The following is a 26356-nucleotide window of genomic DNA, read 5'->3' on the forward strand; positions in this document are numbered from 1 at the left end:
TAGAGAAGAAGTTTTATTAGTTCAGCCCAGCAGCACAACTGAACAAAGACCATGTGGACATGAAAACTTTTGATAATCCAGTTTTTCCTAAATATTTAGCACACATAATTGCAAAAGCATGTGTCTGAAACGGCATATCACGCATCGTTCAGGCGTTATGTAGTGTGAGACTGGCGCTCTGAATTCCTAACCAGCAGGTCCAGCCTGCTGCACAGCAGAGACTTTGGGTCTGTTACCCCCCCGCGTGGCGAGAAAAGGACTTTTATTTACTTTGTGTGCTTCTGACATCATTTGAAGCAGTGACACTCTTGGGTACGATACATCAGCCTCCCTCCTCCCACACATGTTCAGCTCTATAAACACGTGCATATGTCCACACGCACACGCAATAACACCAAAGGGATGCTGATGGGCAGTTTCTCACGCTTAAAGCTTACAGAGTTGTTTTAGGAAAGCTTTTAGTTTCTTTTATTCTTCCACTAAAACACATCTGTTTTCTTTAAATAAAATATAAATTTCAATTGTGATTTTTTTTTCACACCCTGCAAATGATGCTAGTTGTCTTCCATGTGTCGCTTGGATTTTTTTCAGGCCCAACGGTCTCCACATGCTGAGAGGAGGCAAGTGGGAAATAAATAAAGCTTTTGTCAAACGCCTGCTGGCCCTCGTCCCAGTTTCTTCATCCCATCCTCTTCCTCTGTGCGTCCTCTGTGCCTCCTCAGGTAGCAGACAAGGCTGACAGCTCAATACTGCCTTTATCCGTTTGGACACCTGTGCTATGCATGCACAGAGTGTCTGCTTGTACTGTCTTTTCAGTGTGTGTACGCATGGCATTCACTGTGTGTTTTTTCTAAACACGAGTCTTTCTCTTCGAGTCTCCGTATCACAGTTCATCACGCGACGCTCGGGCCGCAGGAGGCGGCGAGTCTCCCGTCACGCTGTTTTGCGCCACGGGCCGGATGCGACCCTGCTGGGCCGTTTTGCGGGCGTGCTGCCGGTCCCAGTCTGTCGCCACGGCATCATCGTCCCAAATGGTGGAGGTCTCGGTGTCGCTGATGTACCCCGGCTCTCCGGTGTAGTGTGTGGGATAGATGAGCAGCGGCTCCACGGAGAAGGCCTTCAGGTCTCGGGGCCCAAAGTGAGACATGTACTCAACGCTGAGAATATAGAGGAGAGGAAGAGGAGGGGCATAAGAGACAATGTTGAAACAAACTTCATGATGATAACAGCAAGTTTGTTTTACTTTGGCTGCAGACAAGAACCCATATTCTTTGTACATGAAGTCAGAGGAGACGCTATATGGATAGAAATATTGCGCCACACCTCTTAATATTTAAATAAAGCACAGTAAAAGTGAATATACAGGGAGTGCAGAATTATTAGGCAAATGAGTATTTTGTCCACATCATCCTCTTCATGCATGTTGTCTTACTCCAAGCTGTATAGGCTCGAAAGCCTACTACCAATTAAGCATATTAGGTGATGTGCATCTCTGTAATGAGAAGGGGTGTGGTCTAATGACATCAACACCCTATATCAGGTGTGCATAATTATTAGGCAATGTCCTTTCCTTTGGCAAAATGGGTCAAAAGAAGGACTTGACAGGCTCAGAAAAGTCAAAAATAGTGAGATATCTTGCAGAGGGATGCAGCAGTCTCAAAATTGCAAAGCTTCTGAAGCGTGATCATCGAACAATCAAGCGTTTCATTCAAAATAGTCAACAGGGTCGCAAGAAGCGTGTGGAAAAACCAAGGCGCCAAATAACTGCCCATGAACTGAGAAAAGTCAAGCGTGCAGCTGCCAAGATGCCACTTGCCACCAGTTTGGCCATATTTCAGAGCTGCAACATCACTGGAGTGCCCAAAAGCACAAGGTGTGCAATACTCAGAGACATGGACAAGGTAAGAAAGGCTGAAAGACGACCACCACTGAACAAGACACACAAGCTGAAACGTCAAGACTGGGCCAAGAAATATCTCAAGACTGATTTTTCTAAGGTTTTATGGACTGATGAAATGAGAGTGAGTCTTGATGGGCCAGATGGATGGGCCCGTGGCTGGATTGGTAAAGGGCAGAGAGCTCCAGTCCGACTCAGACGCCAGCAAGGTGGAGGTAGAGTACTGGTTTGGGCTGGTATCATCAAAGATGAGCTTGTGGGGCCTTTTCGGGTTGAGGATGGAGTCAAGCTCAACTCCCAGTCCTACTGCCAGTTTCTGGAAGACACCTTCTTCAAGCAGTGGTACAGGAAGAAGTCTGCATCCTTCAAGAAAAACATGATTTTCATGCAGGACAATGCTCCATCACACGCGTCCAAGTACTCCACAGCGTGGCTGGCAAGAAAGGGTATAAAAGAAGAAAAACTAATGACATGGCCTCCTTGTTCACCTGATCTGAACCCCATTGAGAACCTGTGGTCCATCATCAAATGTGAGATTTACAAGGAGGGAAAACAGTACACCTCTCTGAACAGTGTCTGGGAGGCTGTGGTTGCTGCTGCACGCAATGTTGATGGTGAACAGATCAAAACACTGACAGAATCCATGGATGGCAGGCTTTTGAGTGTCCTTGCAAAGAAAGGTGGCTATATTGGTCGCTGATTTGTTTTTGTCAGAAATGTATGTTTGTGAATGTGGAGATGTTATATTGGTGTCACTGGTAAAAATAAATAATTGAAATGGGTATATATTTGTTTTTTGTTAAGTTGCCTAATAATTATGCACAGTAATAGTCACCTGCACACACAGATATCCCCCTAAAATAGCTAAAACTAAAAACAAACTAAAAGCTACTTCCAAAAACATTCAGCTTTGATATTAATGAGTTTTTTGGGTTCATTGACAACATGGTTGTTGTTCAATAATAAAATTATTCCTCAAAAATACAACTTGCCTAATAATTCTGCACTCCCTGTATTTGGTTTGTGGTGTGTTTATCTTTTTCAAAATCTCACTTACATGAAACAGACCAGGCAGTTCTAATCACACGTTAAAAGCCCGTTAACACTCCACAAGGACAGTGAAACCCTACACCTTTATTAGTGCTGAAAGGAGCTGCTGCCTCTTCCACACAATGAGGTCTTTCACTCTGGCTTCACTGTCAGATATTCCTCTTTCTCCTGTTTTTGTGTATTTGTGAGCAAAGACGGGGATGGAAGACAACAAAATCCCACACGAAAAATGGAGCTGATAACCCCTGCTGTTTACGCGCTAGTATCGTACAACACATGGCACTTTTTCCCCCGCACACTTTTCCACATTTCCCTCACAAACTCTCTCACTGTTGAATACACACAGCGTATTTGTGTAGTAATCTATACACTCCACGCTGGACACACATCGCCATATATTTATATAGTAACACACACACTTGCACAGTGTTCATCTTATGCACACCCCCACACTGGGAACTCTATCAATGGGAATCCTGTCCCTCTTTCCACAACCAGCAGGAAAAGCCGTGCTGGTCTACATTCCTCAAAGAGAGAGGAGGAAGGGGGTGGAGACGTGGGTGACACAGGGACGCAGGAGGTGTACAAAGAAGTAAATTTTGCAGAGGAGAATGTAATAAAGCGCTAAGGAGAACGTGCAAAGAATGGCGAAAAAAAAGGAGAGCCAAGAAGAGTGGACGCCACAGCGTGGCAATGAAGGTGCTACGCTAAAATAACGGGGGGGGGGGGGGGGGCTGAGCAGGAATTCCCAAGGAAAAAAAAAACGAAAGACAAAAGCCAGCATTGTGTCTCATGTAAGGCACCGTACCCAGTGAACCCCCAGAACAATCCCAGCCCTGTGGGCGAGGAGCACAGAGAGGGGGAATGAGCTGGTGCTGGTGAGAAAAGCAAAGAAAACGGGACAAGGGAAAGTGAAAAATGATGGAAGCAGAGACATTACAAAGAACATAACAGACAGATGTTGTGGTTCACCACCAGAGCACAAATTAGAAATCTGCACACTGCCGTGCAGTCTAAAAATCACAACAGAGACATGCGCACGCGTGTCCATGTCTATGTATAGATAATTACTGCATAGAAACTGCTTTATTTCTGTGCTGCTTCATTGCCCTTTGAGTATGACTTTTTATGCATAAACTGGATCCACGCATGCCAAAAGTCCATACACTTTTAAATTTAGCCTTGGCTATGTCATCCTCTCCACGTGGATCACCTGATCTACTCTTAGGTAAGAGTGCAGTGCACCTGCGATCATCTATATGTGGTCCTCAGTAAATATTTGCCTGTCTGTTCAGAAACCAGACCGTCTAAAGGGTCTTTGTCTGAGTATCACACAGAGGCGTTGTGTCCTGTACCGTTGTGCAGTCCTTAAATAAAACCCTCTTCCTCTGCATCCCATCCATGTTATTTACAGTGTATCAGATTAAGCACATTTCACGTAATCGCTGTAATTTAAAATTAAAGAGGAGGGTCGTAAAGACAGACTTGGGGTGTTTGTTGAACATGATGGGCAGGAACTCGTCAACAGGGAGCATCTTAGGCAAAGGCTGAGCAGCCAGCAGCTTTCTGGCCCCTCGGTGTGACAGTGCGTAGCCGAGCGTCCAGTAGGAGTAGTCAGCCTCGACTAGGTTGTTTACACCCTCCACTGACCGCTCTGGCTGCTGCACCTGCATGCGTTTACGGCCCACGTAGCTGAAAACAGACCAAGACAAATGCAGCTTTAACCAGGCTTCGTTTAAATGTGCTCGAATGACACGCATTCATAAAAATAATGAAAAACCAGAAGATTTCTGATCTGAATATAGCTAATGTCAAGCAGGTGATCTCACATCAGGTCCCAGTCCAGCTGGGTGTTGTCTGTGTCATCCATTATAGCCTGCAGCCGTCGCTTAAACCTGGGCTCAAACCTCACGTCATCCTCTAAGACAAGAACCTTCTGGAGGTCACGCTCCACCACCTGATGGTGACAAAACACAAACACTGGGGTTAAAATGAAAGCATGCCACGAGTGCTGCTCTCCTTAGATTGATTTTTGGCCATCGTTTTCTGCGGTGACTGTTTTTTTAAAACCGAAAAGCTGAGTCACCTTAACTCAGTGTTGGTTTTTCCTCGTTTTACTGTAGCAATCAACGATGCTGTGTCTGTCTGTCTCTTCTTTGGACAGTCATGAGTGCGATTAACAGCTTACAGCCATACCACCCTGAGCACACCTGAACGTGTCTGATCTCAGAAGCTAAGCGGCGTCAGGTCTGGTTAGTATTTAGATGGGAGACTGCCTAGGAATGCCACGTGCTCTAAGATTTCAGATGGGGGGTGGCGACACAGCAATGGCCACTCTGGACCAAAATTGTGCAGTTTTTGTGCTTTTCATTGCGACTTCTGAGCCACATGGACACCAAAACAAGTGGTGTTCATGTTTACTTCTACACAATGCTCAGTCTTTTGCACATAACTAGTGCACTGTCTTGTTTCCATATCATTTTGTTCTGTCTGGTATTGCACTGTCTTGTGTCTGCATGTTTGCAATCTGTTCACACTTGCACTTTATGTAGTCCTGTGTTGATTGTCTGTTATATGTAGCACCAAGGTCTTGGAGGAACGTAGTCTCACTTCAACTGTGTACTGTATCACTGCACATTGTTGAAATGACAAAAAAGGCACTTGATTTGACTTGATCTGTTCATGTAGGTCATGAAGTCAGGCACCAGTCTCTGTACATCAAATAGCTCCCTATGTTTCCTGCTCCCTCTGTGAGCTCTTCTCAAACTTACAAAGCACCTCCTTTTCATAGTGTTACTTATTTAATCAAAGCCACTCAGTCATGAGAAAAAGAGATTTCACAGGTCTACATAAAGCCTTGTGAAAAATCAAGCACACTAGAGGATTCAGCACTTTCCAGTTTCATTGTACTATTGTAATAGAAATGACTGCGCAATGACAATAAAGAGTTATCTTACTTGAAACACCACTTTAAGCAGCAGTGACAGCATCCAACTACAAATATATTCGATATAATATAATATAAATATATATCAAATGATCTCAAAGTTTTTTCTGTTAATTAATAAATCATTATATTAATTTTAATATCAGAGTGTCAGACACCAGCTACTCTGAAGGAATTAAGTATTCAGTAAAACAAAACTTAAGCAAGTGGAATCGATGCCGTTAGCTGTCAAACAGCTAACAGATCATCTGCAGAGGAATGGTTTATTTGAAGAGTTTCAGTCAGGTTTCAGAGTTCATCACAGCACAGAAACAGCTTTAGTGAAGGTTACAAATGATCTTCTTATGGCCTCTGACAGTGGACTCATCTCTGTGCTTGTCCTGCTAGACCTCAGTGCAGCGTTCGATACTGTTGATCATAATATCCTATTAGAGCGATTAGAACATGCTGTAGGTATTACAAGTACTGCGCTGCAGTGGTTTGTATCATATCTATCTAATAGACTCCAATTCGTGCATGTAAATGGAGAGTCCTCTTCACACACTGAGGTTAATTATGGAGTTCCACAGGGTTCAGTGCTAGGACCAATTCTGTTTACATTATACATGCTTCCCTTAGGCAGTATCATTAGAAGACATAGCATACATTTTCACTGCTATGCAGATGACACCCAGCTCTATCTGTCCATGAAGCCAGATAACACACACCAATTAGTTAAACTGCAGGAATGTCTTAAAGACATAAAGACCTGGATGGCCGCTAACTTTCTGCTTCTTAATTCAGATAAAACTGAGGTTATTGTACTCGGCCCTGAAAATCTTAGAAATATGGTATCTAATCAGATTCTTACTCTGGATGGCATTACCTTGGCCTCCAGTAACGCGGTGAGGAACCTTGGAGTCATTTTTGACCAGGACATGTCCTTCAACGCACATATTAAACAAATATGTAAGACTGCTTTCTTCCATTTGCGCAACATCTCTAAAATTAGAAATATCCTGTCTCAGAGTGACGCTGAAAAACTAGTCCATGCATTTATTACTTCCAGGCTGGACTACTGTAATTCATTATTATCAGGATGTCCAAAAAACTCACTGAAAAGCCTTCAGCTAATCCAAAATGCTGCAGCAAGAGTCCTGACAGGGACTAGAAAGAGAGAGCATATTTCTCCTGTTTTGGCTTCCCTTCATTGGCTTCCTGTTAAATCCAGAATTGAATTCAAAATCCTGCTCCTCACATACAAGGTCTTAAATAATCAGGCCCCATCTTATCTTAATGACCTTGTAGTACCATATCACCCTATTAGAGCGCTCCGCTCTCGCTCTGCAGGCCTACTTGTTGTTCCTAGAGTATTTAAAAGTAGAATGGGAGGGAGAGCCTTCAGTTTTCAGGCCCCTCTTCTGTGGAACCAGCTTCCAGTTTGGATTCGGGAGACAGACACTATCTCTACTTTTAAGATTAGGCTTAAAACTTTCCTTTTTTCTAAAGCATATAGTTAGGGCTGGACCAGGTGACCCTGAATCCTCCCTTTGTTATGCTGCAATAGATGTAGGCTGCCGGGGGATTCCCATGATGCATTGAGTTTTTCCTTTCCAGTCACCTTTCTCACTCACTATGTATTAATAGACCTCTCTGCATTGAATCATATCTGTTATTAACCTCTGTCTCTCTTCCACAGCATGTCTTTATCCTGTCTTCCTTCTCTCACCCCAACCGGTCGCAGCAGATGGCCGCCCCTCCCTGAGCCTGGTTCTGCCGGAGGTTTCTTCCTGTTAAAAGGGAGTTTTTCCTTCCCACTGTCGCCAAAGTGCTTGCTCATAGGGGGTCATATGATTGTTGGGTTTTTCTCTGTATCTATGAAGCGCCTTGAGGCGACTTTTGTTGTGATTTGGCGCTATATAAATAAAATTGAATTGAATTGAATTGAATTGATGCTTTTAAGTTTGAACACTTTTACAGAACCTTCTTTATCTGATTTAGTGCTTTTGCTCTCCCTGGCCTCACCTGTGTCCATATAGAGTGATGGCTGAGGAAGCAGCCGATCTCCCCTCTGGTCAGTACCCGACCAGAGTACGGGTCCTTATAGCCTGGCAACATCTCTATTCCCAACCTCTGCAGCTGGGACGTATTCAAAGCCCTGAGAGAGGGAACAGATTGAAAAAACGATGAAAAACATCATATATCTACAGTTTACACTCACTGCTTTGTTAGTCATCAGTAAAAACAGCCGCGGTGCCGTGCAAATAAACACAGGAAAAGGGACTAGAACATTCTCATTTGTGGATTAAAATAAGCAGAGGAGGAAAAACCAGTCAAGTGTATTTCTACAAAAGCAAAGTATCTGTAGCATAAAAACACGCTTTTGTGACTAAATTAAAGAATGTATGGCTTGGATTTAATCATCATCGAATTCATGGATAGGTGTTTGTCTGGAACGTACTTCCCGTCCACTGCGTCTATCAGCGTGGAGTGAAGCCCCAGTGCGGCCATTGTTTTCAACATCCTGGTGCTTCTGTCCAGCCGGCGCTTGAGGTTGATCAAGAAAATCTAAGCAAGCAAAGAAAATAAGAGACATAAGAAAAAACTGTGAAAGTGCAAAGAGACAGTTTTGGTTGCACTCTTGTTCCTCTGGGCAGAGCCAGCACTCACAGAAAAAATGATTTTTAACCATAAACATGAAGGATTTAATCATTAAAATGTGACAGTATAAACTAATGTACACTATATATAACATTTTGCTCTTAATTTACATGTAATCAGATTACTCTAAGTCAGCATTCTGGGCACAAGCATTTTTTAACTCACTTCATCAAAGCCCATCCTGCTCTGGGGGGATGGTGGAGAGTACAAATACTCGGACGGCTCGATATCGTGGTCAACTGTTGACACAGAGAGGAGGGAGGTGAAGGGTTATAACAGGATAAACAGGATTAGTAAAAGCCTGAACTTCCTCTTGATTGTGATGGTTCATTTGATTAGGCTCATATGAAAGCTCAGCAGAGGGAGGAGTAGTAACAGAAGTCAAAGGGAAAGAAAACAAGAAGAAATGGGGGTGGCATGGATAAACAGAGCGGGGAGGGCAGCAAGATCGCAATCATGGAAGGTCATGGCGGTCAAGAAAGAGAAGAAGCCAGGCTGAGAGGCGGAGTAATCAAGGAATGACAGATAGCAGTCACAATAAGTGTGTAATAGAGTGTGTTTGTACTCACTCAGAGCCTCTGTGATGGTGTGTATGAAACTCTCGCTTTCATCTTCAACATTTTGCTGTGCCTTGAGAGGGACGGGCAGGAAGCCATAGTGCTCTCTGTTACACACATACATCTGCACACCTAACACACACACACACACACACACACACACACACACACACACACACACACACACACACACACACACACAGGGATGTAAACATAACCTCTTGACCCAAATTAGACTACTTGGGGCCCTCGCCCCTCCTCTCACATGCACACAGTAAATAATCTCTGAAACCAAACAGAAACTCTTCCCAATCACAACCTGAATGAGAGCGAGAGGCTGCACAGGCTTGAAATCATATAAATACACTGATCGGGCAGGACATTATTACCACTGACAGGTGAAGTGAATAACACTGATTATCTCTGCAGCCGTCAGTATCTATAAAAAGGTCCAGGGAAGGAAGAGTGGCGACCCAGCAACAGGGTCATGGGCGGCCAAGGCTCACTGAATCACGTGGGGAGCGAAGGCCGGCCCACCAGCAGACGAGCTGCTGTTGCTCAAACTGCAGAAACAGTTCATGCTGATAGAAAGGTATCAGAAAAGTTTGAGATGTTGACTCCGCCCCCAAATTCCCCAGTTGCAGCCCAAGGATCCATGGAATCTCCAGCTCACAGCTAACAGGACCGAGAGGATCTGCTGCAAACATTGGTATCTGCACAAGCAGATACCACAGCACAGCTTCACGGGTCGACTGGAGTCCATGCTTCAACGGGAAACATCTCTATTCCCCACCACAGTATTAGGCAGGTGGACATAATTGGTCTTATCAGTGTATGAGCTGTTGATGGTGCCTTGTTTATGCCCAAACATGTTTCAATGCTGCAGAACGTTTGAGATTTTATTACATTTGTGAATGATTCCGGTCTAACACGTGCAGTGAAATAATGCACAACTGCAGGCACCTAAATGCACAGCTATACATGCTGAAACAAATTTTGAAGAAGACGTCTTTGTTTCTTTCTGTGTCTTCGGGTTTGCATCTGTTAGTGCTTTTCCTTCTTCCAGAAGATCAATCCTAACAGTCGCATTTGTTCCATATCGGATTATGCAAATCCACAAACACTGATTTGGTTGCACACACTTACAAACCTCCCCCATGTTCAGCAAAGAAGACACGTGGATCCATTTATCTTACTCTCTTGCTCATTTACCTTAATTTGACGCATGTGCATGAAACCAATGAAACGCTCTGTGTTATACAACAGTAAACATCTGCACAATAAAAAAGTTTGCAAAAAAATGCAGGTGCATGAATGAAGTCATAGATAGCTCAGAGTTCAACACGGTGAAGCTGCCATAAGGCATTTCTCTCCTTTTGTGGTCTGCTGCGAGCAGGGAGATTCAAACTGACCTGCTTGACGTGCCGAGAAGGCAAAAACCATGATGTCATCAAATGCCCAGCTGTAGTCTGGGTGAGGGGGGTAGAAAGCCAGGTCCCTGCTGGATTCACGACGCAGGTCCAATAGGAAGGTGCTGTGCACCATGGGAACGGGGAAGCAGCCGAGCCGCTTCCACTCCCTGATTGGCTGGTAGTCTGGGGTTCGCTTGTAGTAACCCTGACATGAAGGACGGAGTTTAAAAAAACGGCAGGCTAATTAATAAATCCGGATTAGTGGATGGACAGAGGGTTGAATTTAACTGTACCTGTGGAGTCATGCCACACCAGAAGTTAGAGTAAAGAGAGCGCGATTCTAACATGGGAGCCACCAAGGTTAAGTTCTCCGCCATCATCAGGTTCAGCACGCGAGGATTAGTCAGCAGGTTGTCGCTGTCCACAAACTGAAGAGGAGCAGGCGAGAGCAATTACAAACAAAGAACACGAAACATGAAATTACAGAGATTTCATATACGCAGATGTTAGCTTGAACACAGTCACAGCTTCTTCAAAAAAAACAGCACTCAAAAATTCATTAACCGTCAAAATGTAAAAAGCTTTAACTGATATATTTTACATTGTACATCAGACAAAACAAACCATTTAAATATAAAAAGTAATTTTACACCATTGTGTACACATCTAAAAATGATTTAATGCTCTCACTGCAAACAAAGCTAAACATAATATCACTTCAAACACACAAATCACATAAACGTTAGCTGTTTGGCGTCTGCTTTACACATACGGCACACTTTGTTATTAAGTTTCTGTCAGAGTAAAGAAGTTAAACTACAGACTGAATCCCTGAGATATGTTTAAATATCGTCTCAGGTTTTCTACATGATAAAGAAAAGCTGCTGTAGTGAACAAAAGGCCTCTGTTAGCACGACTATTTGGGCTTAGAATGCAAGAAATTAATGTGTCTGTGAAATAAAAGTTTGTGCTGATTCGCAGAAAATGTCTTTCTTTTTTCTCTGGACCCATTGTCGAACAAAAAAAAATGACATTTCTACAGTTGATCGTAAAAAATGGAAATTTCTTTTGTTTTACTTATTTACTTTGGTGCACATAAATGAGCTACACAACGCCTTTATCGGTAAAGCTGTAAACCCCCATTAAAAATCAGTCCTAAGTTTGAGCCCTCTTTCACATCCTAAAAAAGCTATCAAGCAGGTCAGATTGGAGTCCTTGCTGGGCTGATTCTGGTTCATGGGCCTTATGTTTGACACCCCTGCCTTTAAGGATCACAGCAGCACACAACCAGCCACCAGAATGATCCACTGGTGCAAATGTCATTGGCTGATTTGATTTTGTTCTGAGGTTTAATATGGCTGTAAGCACTCAGCGGGATACTGGCTCTGCTTCTAGATTCTGGGGAAAGAGCTTCAGGGTAAATACCTACTGCACATTTAAATTTAAACTAAAGAGGTTACCAGGATGTAGTCAGCCCATCGTTCCCGGGCGGCCTTCAGAGCAGCCTGCCTTAGCTTCATTACATGGTTGAATCTGGAAGGAGGCCAGTGTTTAGGGCCCCATTCGTCTGTGTAGGACCTGAGAGAAAAAACACACTTTTTCAGTGTCCACTATCCCATCAATGGGCACAAATGACTGATGAAGAGAGGAGGAACTAGACTTGCTCTAAACAGGTCTGATGAGTAATTCTCGTAGATTTACCTCGGCTCCTCCATCGGTCTCCACTCCACGTAGTGGTAGACGTGCTGAGCTCTCTTCAGCCATTCTCTTAACATGGCGGTGCTGTTGTCCACATTATGGTCTGTCGCTGCCCTAAATGACCAACGCAGACAACACAGGACTCCATTCAATGAACAGCCACAAGTTCAACTGGAGAAACAACAGCACAGCTTGTTCACACGCATCTGCTGAACACTTCTCCTGAGCACACCACGCCAGGACTGTTTTCACTGTGCAGAAGCAAGAGGAAGTGAAGAAGAGTCGAACACAACGCTCAGAACTGCAGACTGTGGTCAGCTTGATGTAACATGGAAGAGGTAGGTACTCTCTTCCAGAGGTGTGGACTCGAGTCACATGACTTGGACTCGAGTCAGACTCGAGTCATTAATTTTATGACTTTAGACTTGACTTGAAAAAATGTTCTAAGACTTGTGACTTGACTTGGACTTTTACACCAATGACTTGGGACTTGAATTGGACTTGAACCGGTTTACTTGAAAAGACTTGATATTTTACCCCAAATATAAAATTTAACATGCATATTATATAGAGATTGAAAATGTGACGTCATTCACGGGTAGAACCGCAAAGGATTCTGGGAACTCGTGGCAAGAGGTACTAGCGCACGCAGGCTTTCAATTAAAATCAGTCACACAGCGATAAAAAGAAACACAAAAATGTCAAGAAGCTGTTGTATTATTAACTGCAATAGCCGGTCGCATGACAGCCACGGGAAGCCGACGGGTAAAGAGATCGGTTGTTATCGGATTACGTCGTTGAAGAGAAATTGTTCGAGCCATGTTTCCGAAGTAACAAAGACGCGACGGATGGCCTGGATTGCAGCCATTCAAAGATCAAATATAACGTCCCAGAACACTCCAGCTCACAGGTTAGTCTGCTCCAAGCATTTACACAAAGGTCAGTCTGCTGTTGTAGTTAACATAATTGGTGATATAGGTTACAAGCAAGTCTGGCGCTGAACAGAAATGGTCGCGCTATGCTCCTTTGTTTATTGTGCATAAATAGTGAATTGTCCTGACACAATATTGCGTTTCGCTTCTGTTATTATGGTACACTGACAAAAACACATACTTTTATTCACAGGATAAAACAGGTTTTTTGTATCACTAATTGCCCAGTACGATTACAGCATACAGTATTATTGTCACTGCTACATTTCTGTGATGGGTACCAGAAATTATTTCCACTACTAATTAATTACCGTTGAGCTCAAAGGTCCTATTAATAAACGGTTAACGAATGTGTATTTATGACAACAATTTGTGAGACTGGTAAACTTATGATACGTACGATGGTCTTTCGTTCTACACGGTGCATTTCAAGGTCCTGCACCCATCCGTCGGTAAACTGTACATGGGCTTGTTGCAGTGACCTGAAGTTACTAAACTTCATGAGTGTATGCACTCACTCCAAGAACCGTATGATTATAAATATGCATATAAATATGCTACGATGAGATAGCTGACTTCATCTAACTAGCAAATGTTTTCAAGGCTACGTTGGTGATGCAGTTTTTTTTTAAATGATATTTAAAAAAAATATATCATTTATTTATGTATGATATTTTTGTCATGCGATTTCAAAGCCGGTCCTACAACCGCATCCAAGAATAACATGCAGCTTATCTCAGAACTGTCGGTGAAAATTATTCTTGGAGCTAAGTTTAATTGAGCTGCATTTTAAAGAGGTGCAATTTCACAATTTGTGTATATTTTCTAAGTTCACTATTTTGTCATGTGTTGAGAAAAACACAGATTAAAAAATTACATGGTCTAATATTTACATTTAGCATATAACTGCAACATTATTTTTTTCGTTTTTTTTTTAAAGACTCGAAAGGACTTGAAATTCAAAGTTTCAGACTTGTGACTTGACTCGGACTTTTACACCAGTGACTTGAGACTCGACTCTGACTTGCCTGACATTACTTGAGACTTGAGGATAAAGACTTGAGACTTACTTGAGACTTGCAAAACAATGACTTGGTCCCACCTCTGCTCTCTTCCATGTCAAGGGAAGAGTGTTTCTTCCTAAGTACTGTCCGTTGTTACAGCAGGCAGTTTCAGTGTTGCAGAGCCTCTTTGCTGCCTAATTAACTGCAGTGCTGGAGAACAGGCAAAGTCTCATGAGTCACCATGCAGGGAAGTGTTACTGCAAGCCTACCATAACCCTGCTTTAAGCCTGACTGCTAGGTTTTGAACAATTATTAGCGCTGACAAAGAGAATCATTAAACCACTCCAACTTTGGGCACAAAGACTTAAAAAAGCAGGAATAACTGTAGCTACAACTGTCTTTAGCTTCATTAAATTGTGAATGTTGATGCAATGTTATTGGAGCAAACAATAAAATGTTACAATGCAATTACTTCTGTCAAGCCTCACCCTAACCCTAAAACATGTCCAAAGTTATAACTTAAAGAAAAACTGTTTATGATATGATCCCATATGAATACATAAACAGATTTAGACCCCGAAAAACAGCAGAAATACCTGTAAGCATCGGGGTGTCACCCCTGTGGTTTGCACTCTTTCTTTGCAAAGATTTCCACTTGAGCTAACAGCTGACTCAGAGGAGACAGTGTGACTACTGTATGTGTGAGCGGGAGCTTGTGTGGATATATAAATCTGTGCGAGAGATCTTAAGACCATAAACATGCCCTCGTTGTAGTTTTTGCGATCACTTCACTTTTTGGGGCAGCAGAAAAATAAACGTCACCTGCCACAAACTCACTTTACTTTTAAAATGTCACTTAAGGAGGAGAGGTCAACAGATCTGGAAGCAGAAGCCATTTGAATGTGTGTGTACAAACACACACAGATGGAGTTTTCCACTGCTTGCTGTAATATTCCCTACTGTACTGTCTCCAAAATCACACCCAGTTTTAGTCTGGATGAACAGAGACAGAAACACCAACACGCCCAAACTTGTCTTCTCCTTCCATATTTCACACACACACACACACACACACACACACACACACACACACACACACACACACACACACACACACACACACACACACACACACACACCTGCTCTCTGTACAATAAGCATTTGCTTACATGCTCATTATCTTCATATAATTACATGTAAATAAATTACATCCGTGAAGAAAACAGATGTGCAGTCTTGCATTGTACACGGAGGTTAGTCCGACCATCAGGGCGAGCTTATGTTTGGGCTTTAAGTCAACTTCAATCGGGCCAATAAACTCTCCGTCCGACATGAACAGCTGGAGAGAACCACAAGCTATATGATCAATAACTCTAACAGCATGTGTGGTGTGTGCACGTCAGTACTTGTAGATGTGTGCGGCAGACCACGAGGATGTTCAGAGCTGTGTTTTACAGCAGCATGCCTGTGTTTGGACATTTTAAATATACCCGTCTGCCCGAGTGCGTCGAAAGTCAAACGTAAGTAAAAGCAGGTGCACAATTCTAAGCAAGAGAGCAACAAAGGCAGAAAGAAGCTCTTGATGAATAGCTGCTGAACACACTGAAACACCTGGTAATAAGCAGATGTGCCCACACATTACACATTTTTTCATCTGCTAAACAGCATTTCGCTCCAGGACATGAATATGTTCCCACATGCCAGCTCTGACGAACAGATCCAGCTCCAGGCGAAAGTTTGACAAAAATAACAATGCGAGGCACGAGAAACGGGGACGTAACGTACAGGGAGCACGTGCACGGATGGGACACGAACGATGGGCGAGATGCGAGGAACGAATGACTGAAAGTGAAAGGAGAAGAAAAGTGGCTTTGTGTTTGGTAAACATATGCTGTAAAAAATCATTTTAAACTGTTTTCAGTTAAGACTGAGCACTTTAGTGAATACCTCACAGAGCTCATTAAAATCACTTCCAAACCAAAGATTGTCCTGGCTTTGTTTTGCCCACACCATATTAAAATACTAATGATGCTTTTGTTCAATCTGCAAGGATCTAAATCTCTGCAGAGTTCTATTTTATTTTTATAGGCTCTTTTTGGCAGGATGCTGTGTCCAGGTAACCGGCCAACTGAAGGTTGATGGGTGTCTTCAAATAAGCAGCAAACAGTCTGCAGCCTCTTATAAATGGTTTGGAAAATATGGGAATGACCGATTTTAGAATAATTGTCCTCTGTTAAGAGGAATTTGTAGCTAAAGCCTAAAAGTATACTATACATACGTTGAATGTTACTTATTCAATAGCTGGTAGAAACAACTTTGGCTGTAAGAACTCAAAGAAACTGTTTTCTGTGTGACTTTATCAGTCTCTCTCATCACTGTGGAGGAATTTTGGCCCACTCATCTTTACAAAGTTGCTTCAGTTCATTCATTGAAGTTTTGGGGAATTAATTTATGCACAGCTCTTTGACTGTCAGCTTGAGGTCTGGACTTTGGACCGCTGCAGCAGCTTGATTCTTTTCTTTTTCATCTGTTCTGCTGGAGATTTGCTGCTGTGCTTAGGATCATTGTCCAGTTGTATGACCCAGTTTGGTCCCAGCTTTGACCGTGGGACAGACATCACACTTGACTCGATATATACAGAGGATTTCATGGTCCACTCGATGCCTGTAAGGTGCACAGGTCCTGTGGCTGCGAGACAAACTCACGCCCTCCACCACCGGCTTTACAGTTGATACGAGGTATTTGCATCTCCACTTGGATCTATCCAAAGAACATTGTTCCAGAAAACTTGCAGTTTTACATAGTATGACCCAAACTGTGGACTCTGAGATGGAAATCTTGAGGGGGTTTTTTCTGACCTTCATCATCTGACCTTCAGCTCAGGTCGCTGGCCTTATGATTAGGATCATTGATAATGTTGTTCCTCATTAGTTTTGTTGGCACTGCTGGGTGCTCACACTGACTGAAGATCAGTTAATGAAGTGCAGTTGATTAGCAGCACCTGCCTGTGTTTCACACACTGATTCTGCAGCTTGGCTGTTCTTCTTGAATAAATAAAAAGACAGTGTTTCTATTTATGTGTTTCTATTTATCTGAGGTTGTATTTTCCTAATGTTAGACCTGCTAAGGATTATTTCTATAATGTCCTGATACATAAAACATTAGCATTTATAGTATTTTTACAGTAACCGTGTGCAGCATCACAGCTTCCGTCTGGGTACATAAATACAAATTAAGCTATTGAGAATGATCCGCAGCTGCTTTAGAATTAAGTTTGCTTTCTGACTCTTTCCCCCTGAAACACATCCTGTTTGGCTGCCGCTCCTGCAGCCCAGCCCCTCTGAGCACTAAGAGCTCCGAGCACACTGTGATTTTCCATTACCAACATTGCATCTTAGTGTTCCTTATGATTTCTGAACATGAGAAACTTAGCAATGTATGAATCCAAGCACCATGTGCACACAATGTGCACATGTGAAACAAACAGACCGAGGCTTCTGTGTATGGGGACACAGAAAACACACTTACCCAGAGTCGACCTCATTTTCTGCTCCTCATCACGTTTGCCGAACAGCCGGGGCTCCAACTCATTCGATCTTACTGCATTCATTCTTTATTACAAGGCAACTATCATCCTTTCTGGTGGATTTCCTCTACCTTTAGGCTGGATCAGCGAGACCTCAAAGAGCCCCTGCAGTTTCTTTCAAATCCTTCAGCTGTGCTGAGATGATACTTAAACCTCTGCAGCTTTTTGTCCCTCTAGCTATGGGAAGTAAGATAAAAATGGATGTGCAGGCGTTGATGCACAGGGATGCAACACGATTCAATAACTGGGTAAATGCAACAATTTAGGATCTTGGATTTATATCCCCCTTCTTCATCATTCCATACCCTTTTTATTTTCCTCTCTTGCCCGATACTGTCCCCTCATCACCGTTTTTTAAGGTTAGGGTAAGCTGCAGCCTCATTATTCTGTTGCCTGCAGCTTTGGGGTTAGGCTCAGCATCTGGATAGCACATGCTTCCTGAAGCCTCACCTACACATCCCATCACTCCTTCTCTCTATCACTTTATGGAAGATATTTGTTCTTCCATAAGAGCTTTTCAGCAATCTGCCTTTTAAACTTTAATCCCCATTGGACCAATCACGTGCTGCATTCCCATCTCATACGGACCCCAGATTTCATGTTTCACAGGGCTGGTGTAAGAGCAGTGGATTAGTGTAAAATAAAGCAATCAAAGTAGCACGTGCACACAGTGTTACACGTGAGACAAACAGAGTGAGGCACGACAAAAACAAATCATTTTAAAAAATGTTCATAAAGGAGTCAAAAATTTAAAGACTCTGGGCAATGTTTTGTAATAACATTGCATAAAAATGATTACCAACATTATTTCACACACTCTTCCTTATGGTTATCCAAGCCAGAAAGGTGAGCCAGATATTCTGACTTTAAGCACAGAGGCTTGACTCTGAGATTGGCCCATTGAGGTAAACACAGTTCTGAAAGGCCCAGGAGGCTAGTATCAGCTGACTGTTTATTCAATAAACTATCTAATATCACTGCCAATAATGACTGGGTGCTGCATTTAATTAGGGAGTAAGAGTACCTCTTACAGGCGTGAACACTGATGCCTTTAAAACATAATAACTATGATACAGGGTGTGCTTCTTTGGGTTGACTTTGCTATACAGTCCGTAGGCTGACGTGGCTGTCGGCTTCTTGACGGCCCGGCGGGGCAAAGGGGAAAGGGGTGGGGGTGGATGGTCAGAGAGAGATGGAGGAAGAACAGAGAAGAGTAGGGAGCGGTGAGCTGAGACGTCTGGACTGAAATTCCTCATGACTTTCAGGGTCAACAAAAGTACCCAAGGCCAACAGACTCACACTGTAGTGTAATTTCTGGCATTCATATTCAAGGCTCGAAAAAGATAGTCATCAAATGTTAGAGAAGGACAGCACTGAAGCACAGAAGAAATGAGCCCCTCTCATACAAGCCTGCAGTCTGAGAGCAAAGCGCTCTACCTGAGATCTCGACAAGAAGGATTTGAAATTCATATGGTTCTCGCTTTAATATCATGTAAAGGTCAAAGGATTCTATCATTCAATCTGCCTCTACGCATGAAATCATGTGACATGTGATACACGAGTTTTCTTACCACGGCAGTTACAGAGGCCAGAGCCCACATATACAGAAAGACATCCATTCACATTTTAGTCTACTCAATAAACTTATAATTATATAATTATCTCAAAATGGTTTAAAGTGAAGTACATAATTTTGCTTTTAGATCCTGTTTACATGTAATTAATAATCATATATTATAAACTAATACAGTTCTTGCGTGTGCATCTGTCCTATTTTGGTCGTCCTTGTGGCTCAAGCTGCTGAGTGAAGCTTCTGAATCTGAATAACTCAAAAGAATGCATGTATGAAAGAGCTTTGACAAGGGAGCAGCTAGAAGTAAGACATGCATTTAAAGCGGCAGCAACCAGCAAATATACTACAACAAGATGATACACTAAAAAGTGGCAATCCCAGGCTCTAGTATGAAATTTTCATGATTTAAAAAACTCATAAGACAAAGTTTAACTGATCAGTTTCACAGAATTATCTCAACATACTGCTCTATATGCTGTTGATATGACTGTGTATGGTTGCGTATGTCTCCCTGAATCTATTTTTTAAACTCACAGGACACCATCTCAGTGTTCACAGGAAGCTATTCTCAGTTTTTTCAAGTTAATCTCAGGTGAGTTTTGGCTTTTTTTGGCACCAAAACCCTAAATATGTGCTCTAATGTTACGGATATGTAGAGTTAACATGTGTAAACGTGTAAAGTACGTTCGGCCGGTGAATTACATCAATACTTTCTTACTGTAAAAAGAAAAGTTGGAGGTTAAAATGAACAGAAAGACAGAGAGAGAGAAAATCAGCAAAACGTTGAGATGGAAGAAGAGATGGAGGACCAGAAGGATGTCAGGGAAAGAGTGGAAAGGACACAGTGGGGCAGGAGACAAGTCAGTAAAGTGACGCTTAAGTCTAATGAATATCATACTAGTTATGAAAATGTTTTTCTAAATTCTTTACCCGACTAATTCGTTCTTGCCTCCCTCTGAATGTCCCTCGACTTCAACTAATCTAATTTCATACTCAGGCCTCCCTCATCCTATAGACAATACCAAGCTGCCATTGTGTTTAGGTATTTGCAAATTCTACTGCTGGTGTGCTGCCAACGTCTGACCATGCTGCTGAGGTGCTGCGGAGCACATGGGGCATCTAAGCAAGAATTCACCGTCTGGAGTCCAGCACGGGAACAATCATTTCCACTCCGGGGGGGGAGAGAGAGCGAGAAAGAGAGCTTGAAGAAGAGGCTGAGGGATTGGAGAGTAAATCATCTTTGTTTATTTCACTAGATTGAACAAATATGTCGATGCTAGAGAGAAGACATTCCCATGAAGAGCCTGTTGCTACGGGGCCGGTCTGTTATCGGGTAAAATATCGGCTGCGTCCTTTCAACTTCACAGAGAGTTGGATGGTAAGGCTGAGCGCGGGGCTGGCAAAGATTAACCTTCGAAGTTACTGCGTTTAGAAAATAGTCGGAGGGCCACATACTGTAATAACTTCTACTAATACCACCTAATGGGCTGGTGTTAAATAAAAGCCCTGTTTCCAGAAAGCTTTCAAGATGCAAGAAAAAATGTGACCACGCTAAACATGCATCTTGTGCTCAGATCAAATCGGTTTAGGATAACTTCACGTTTGCAAAGCAAACTGTGCTGCAGCTGAGAAGAAAAGAGTTTCGTCTGCTCCACTGAGTTTGTGTCATTACCAGCTGCTTATCTGGAAAATGTCACCTTGTGTTTCTGGAATTTATTTTAAAAAATCAGAGCAGATGTTTGAAGAGATTTTAAAGTTTCCCATGGACTGGATGTGACTGCAGTTTTCAAGTGATAATGAGTGGGAGGTAAGAGATGATCATGGACTGTTTCTGGCTCACTGTGGGCCTGGTGGTTATAAAGGGGAAGTAAATGGAAAACTGGGGCAGAGCCAAAGGAGCAGAGTGGAACACACAATCATTATGTGTCTAACAGAACACACACATGTCCACATCAAACACACAGGGTTGATGTGAGAAGAGATGCTGTGCACATGCTTGAAAATCCAGTCATACTTGTAGCAGAACTAAGGAGATCATTAGACACACTCATATTTTTCCTTAGTAAAAAAAACTTGGGAAATAAAAAAGCACTTTTCTAATCATTCACAAATGCCCACGCTGTCAGCACTAACTCACAACAGTTTATCCCGTCCTCAAAATTTATTCCATACGCTCGGAGGAGCTGCTCTTCTGAAAAGTCCCGCTCTGTCCCAACAAAACCAAGAACAATTTCTCCTTCACTGGTGCAATTCCACAGAGGAATGAGCCCCGAGGTAACACACCTGGCACGGCAAATCTGCTCCGCGCTCCAAAACCGATAAACGTCTAAGCCCGTTTTATTCTTTCCACTTTCCTCCACTGTATCAGTCAGAGGGAATATAAAAAGCCTGGTGAGCAAAGGGCTAAAAGAAAGAAACTATGTACTGATAATCCTGCACAGCATCACAGCTACACTCAGCTTTTACTGTACAATATGACAGAAAACTAGTTCTGTACTGTGAATGCAAAGAACTGCATTCGCAAGAGAATTTTGTGTGTTTGAGCCAACAATAACACAGAGGAACTTTAACAATCAACGCCTATAAGCAGGCACGTGGCGACAGAAGGAAGGAAGAAAACGCTTTCAGCAGGAAGAAACCTCTGCTGCGACCTGTTGGGGGTGAGAGGATGGAGAATGGACAAAAGCTGCACTGGGGAAGATATCGCCAGAGATGAATAATAACTAATAAATGAATGTAGTGAATAAACCAGAGAGGGAGATGTATTATTACTACCTAACTCTGATTGCATATGTCACGTTATGTCACGTGACGCACATCGGATCTTTTCGTGATGTCATAATGACATGATAGATCAAGGATACCGTGGCATACCTGGCAGGATCTCCAGAGTACACGGCACACTGTTCACCAAGGCCTTCAGCATGTATTCACACAGCCGTGGAACATTGCGAACTTTTACACTCATGGTGCCTGAGGCTTTTGGGTACATGAGGACTTGCAATTATCTCATTATTTAGAAAAAATAAAATAATAGCTGTGGTTGGCTTTTTAGCGTTCCCTGTTATTTTGCAGCTGTGCAATATTTCTATCAATGAAATGTAATGACAAGAACTGCTCATTATGTTAAACGCTATAAAAAACATACCACAAGGACCATTCCCCATTGTGTCTGAGTATAAAGTGCAGTGACGGTCATAAATATGGGTTAAGTGGCTTTACAGGATAATAAACAACACGACATTATGAAAGTGAAAAAGAGAGTCCCCCTGGGAAAAGGCAGCGATGCTGGCGCTCTATTTTCCAGATTGGGTCCACAAATCATCACGACCTCCAACTGAGCACCTGGGAAAGCGCTTCAGATGAACACAGCCTGCAGGCAACACACAGCCGGCAGCCAGCGAAAAGCAGCATTAGCAGGAAACTAATAGGAGGCTGTGCTGAGTTTGAGGTTTTTCATGCATTGTGCATCAAACATAAACACAGTTCAGTGTACGGGGAAATCTCCATCGCCTCCTTTGAAGGTGAAACTCTTAAAACTTTTAACTGGCCAAAGATAAAGCATGAAGTAATCTCAACTCAACCTTGTTTCCTCCTACTGTTACAAGAAGCATCAGAAGAAATACAAGCAATCTAATTTCATTGTTTCCCGTCATGTCCGTGCCTATAAATCACAGAGATGGCAACGCCCTTGATGAGTCACTGAGTTTGACGCTTAAATCCAGTTTCTCTGACCTTATTGTTAGCCTTTCTAAACATCGGCACATTTCTCTTTCAGTGCCCGAAAGGAGAAAAACAACAAGAGGATCGAGGAGAGCAGATTTGGTGGAGCTAGTGTGGGAATGTGGATTAACTAACCTGCTACCATTGTTGACCACCTTCTCTCTGCACAGCTGCCCCCTCTCTTGCTAATTCCCTGCATTCTTTCATTCTTTAGCAGCGTTGTGAGAGCTTTTTTCAAGCCACTGCCACTTCTCTGTGAGACCTGTGCCCGCTTGTAGGGGGAAAACTTTTACAGGCGGGCAGTTTTGTCTGACCTTCCCAAAACTGGTAGAGAGTGGTGAAGATCTGAGCGGATGATCAGATTGCCATAGAAACTGGAATAAAATGAAATGGTCATCCCAACATCCACAGCCCTGTCAGGAGAAAATCTTGCATTAGAAATAGCTGTGTGACCTTACCCAGATGATTTAAAGCGGACAAAAATACTTGAAGACAAAGGATTCAAAACTCTAAAAGCTAAAGAAGCTTCTCAATTTGACATCATATTTTATGTTATTAAAAAGCCGTGGATCCAGTGGAAAATATTTAAGGAACAAACAATTTTAGATTTTTTTTTAATTTAAGTACCGTGAGCTTATTTTACTGAAGACTAGAGAGGACTCTCACTTAAAACATTGGTCTTTCCAGTGTCTCCCTCTAAAAATCACCTGAATCCTTCACCACCTTTCCCGATCTGTTCCTATTGGACTGCATTTTATGAAACGGGTATGGAGAAAGAAAACAGTCCTCTGTGGTGTTCAAGCATGAAGATTCCGAGAGCGAGTACAGTGAGGAACACCGTGTCCCCTCACAAAAGTGAAGCTTCACAGCCACAAACTTTCCCTTTAGGTTTTATCACTTGGCCCATAGACAAGCTGAGGATGGTAGTAAAGCACACCAGCTACGCTCCGGGATGGCTGTGCAACATTAAACCACAGAGTCTTTGGCTCTTACCTTATGGGAACTCCAAACTCATGTCTCTATTTGTCCAAGCAGTCCACAGTCAAACATATAATATAAAATAACAGCTCAGATGCAGTAATGTTGAGGTCATCAGAAGGAATTTGTGTTACTGTTTTATTCTCAAAGTGTTTGCATCACCCATCTATCTGAGGAGCTTCGGACACTCTGATGTTTGGGTTTGAAGCTGTCGCACAGCAGTAATGAGTTTTGTAAAAAATGCTGTAAAACGCTCTGACGTGTATTTATGTGTTTAGGGATAACTGAACTACAATTGGGCATTCATTGGGTGGTTTGGCTTACACAATGGGTAACAGTAATGATGGCAGCAGAGAAGCACAGAGCTGCAGTGAAACATGTCATTTTCCGGACCGACTTAACCACACAGACACTTTTTGTTAACTTAGAAAAATAAGAACTTTATAAACATTAAAACTGTTTCACTGTTTCCAATTACTCCTCCTTCAAATTACAATAAGGCAGCACCACATATTACAGACTCAGTGTTCTGGAGGTGTTGCTCAAAGTATTATACTGTTATACTGTTATACTTATACTGTTCACATCCTCTTACATCACCAGATGGATGTTAGTGGAAATATTTTAATCAGCTGCACCTAAAACAGACGTGTGTTAGGTGCTGTTATGTTTCAAGAACGTAAAGCTTTTTTGTGCTTCTACTTTGACTGCAAGGTACAGAGATGCCTGTCGTAGCTGATGGGGCCCTAAACCACTCACAAAGCCATGGCATCTCAGGCACTTTGCTGTGTAATGAAGCCTCCCTCCTCTTTGTGAGTCCCTCTAGTGCCTCTGTGTATTCTCCTGAGGGTCTTTCAATTAGACTCTCTGCAAAGAAAAGCAAGACATTCGGCAAGGGAAGGCTGGGAAACAAAGGAAAACACCGAAAGCCGGAGACCAATGCCAACAACATTGCAAAGCTTCAACACAGAGCTGTTTCTATCTGCCATTTCACATGTTTTGCACTTGGATATTTAAGCCTGTGGAAGCCAGAAATCACCCATCTTTGATATGATCCATCAGCCCGCAGAACCCACATCCTGGGTACACACACACACACACACAGTTTACGCATGACTTCCCGTCCTGCTGTCAGACCAGCTCAGTGTTTCCTTTTATCCCCTTCACCTGCTTTTTATTATCACAGTCAGCTCTATGAGACCAAACGGAACACAGGACCTCACCTGGGGTGAGGCCCCTTCATACCCGGCAGCCCCGCTGCTTTAAAGCCCCGTTTCCGCAGGTTTGTGCTGAATCAGACAGAAGGAACCGTGATTAAGGGTTAAGTCGAACCTAACATGCACAGCAGCCCTTTCATCTTCTCCCACAGTGTGCAATTTGGATGCCGGCAGACACGCGAGTTAAGTACATCATAAAACTCTGCAACAGGTCTCGGAGGTTTCCAAGAATTAACGCGCACACCCGCTGCTTCTCGTTACAGATGCTCAGCATCATGTAGCTCCTGGGTGTGCGCTGAGAATCTACGGGCCACTGCCCGAAATAAAACCAGGGTTTGCAGCCTGTGAGTGCGGCTCTCACCAGATCGCTATGCGCTCTTTCGGGTACTCCAGCCTCTCGATGCAGCCCAGGTAGTATGGCAGGCTGTGCGCCGCGTTACGAGCCACGATGGCGATCATAACCTTGGGCTTCAGCAGGGAGGACTCGGGCTTGACCTGCTCCTGCACCGCCGTCACCAGCTCCGACACCCCGCCGGGCACCAGAGCGCACAGCAGCGCCCACAGCACACCGGCTCCCGCAGTCCGGGCAGCTCGCATCGTCGCTTCCAAAATCCGCCGCGAGTCCAGAGAGTGAGGCAGAGAGAGAGGAGTGAGCCGAGGATCAGCCACGCTGCCACTGGGAGGGAGGGAGGGAGGGAGGGAGAGAGGAAGGAAGGTGTGGGTGGGTGTAGGTCTCCACACCTCCTTACTCCTCCTACATCCCCGAGGGCTGCTGCTGCCGTGGAGCCCTCATCAAACTTCTCAATTTACTCATAATAATCATTATTATCCAGAGTCTCACTGAACACCTTGGATTCTAATAAATTGCCTCCTTACAGTAAGCTGATGATTCTTAAATCATCTCTATCAGTGTTTAGGGGCGATCGTGGCTCAAGAGTTGGGAGTTCGCCTTATAATCGGAAGGTTGTCGGTTCGAGCCCCGGCTTGGACAGTCTCGGTCGTTGTGTCCTTGGACAAGACACTTCACCCGTTGCCTACTGCTGGTGGTCAGAGGGCCCGGGGGCGCCAGTGTCCGGCAGCCTCGCCTCTGTCAGTGCGCCCCAGGGTGGCTGTGGCTACAATGCAGCTTGCCATCACCTGTG

At 43.3% G+C, this 26356-nt stretch overlaps 1 protein-coding gene across 2 annotated transcripts; it reads right to left on the reverse strand.

The window, feature by feature from the left end:
- colgalt2b (collagen beta(1-O)galactosyltransferase 2b) lies at nucleotides 1–25893 on the reverse strand. Of its 2 annotated transcripts, XM_082524040.1 has the most exons (13): nucleotides 25576–25893; nucleotides 12205–12315; nucleotides 11964–12081; nucleotides 10797–10931; nucleotides 10504–10708; nucleotides 9104–9223; nucleotides 8700–8773; nucleotides 8335–8441; nucleotides 7899–8031; nucleotides 4777–4904; nucleotides 4433–4639; nucleotides 3756–3822; nucleotides 1078–1157 (listed from the first exon to the last, which is right to left on the reverse strand). In XM_082524040.1, the coding sequence occupies exons 1-13, from the start codon at nucleotides 25809–25811 to the stop codon at nucleotides 1152–1154; spliced, it is 1647 nt and encodes a 548-aa protein (XP_082380166.1). In that variant the 5' UTR covers nucleotides 25812–25893; the 3' UTR covers nucleotides 1078–1151. The 2 variants fall into 2 exon arrangements, with proteins under 2 accessions (XP_082380165.1, XP_082380166.1); XM_082524039.1 differs by lacking the exon at nucleotides 3756–3822 and having other exon boundaries at nucleotides 1–1157.
- Nucleotides 25894–26356: the final 463 nt, after the last annotated feature.

This window comes from Aulonocara stuartgranti (assembly GCF_965226115.1).
Source record: "Aulonocara stuartgranti genome assembly, chromosome: 23".
Lineage (NCBI taxonomy): Eukaryota > Metazoa > Chordata > Actinopteri > Cichliformes > Cichlidae > Aulonocara > Aulonocara stuartgranti.

Coding starts and splice junctions, on each gene's coding strand:
- colgalt2b (XM_082524039.1), bottom strand. CDS start 25,811: ATGCGAGCTGCCCGGACTGCGGGAGCCGGTGTGCTGTGGGCGCTGCTG. Junction 10,932..11,963: donor GATGGGCTGACTACATCCTG/GTAACCTCTTTA, acceptor GCTCCTCTTCAG/TTTGTGGACAGCGACAACCT. Junction 8,442..8,699: donor GCAGGATGGGCTTTGATGAA/GTGAGTTAAAAA, acceptor TTGCTTGCTTAG/ATTTTCTTGATCAACCTCAA.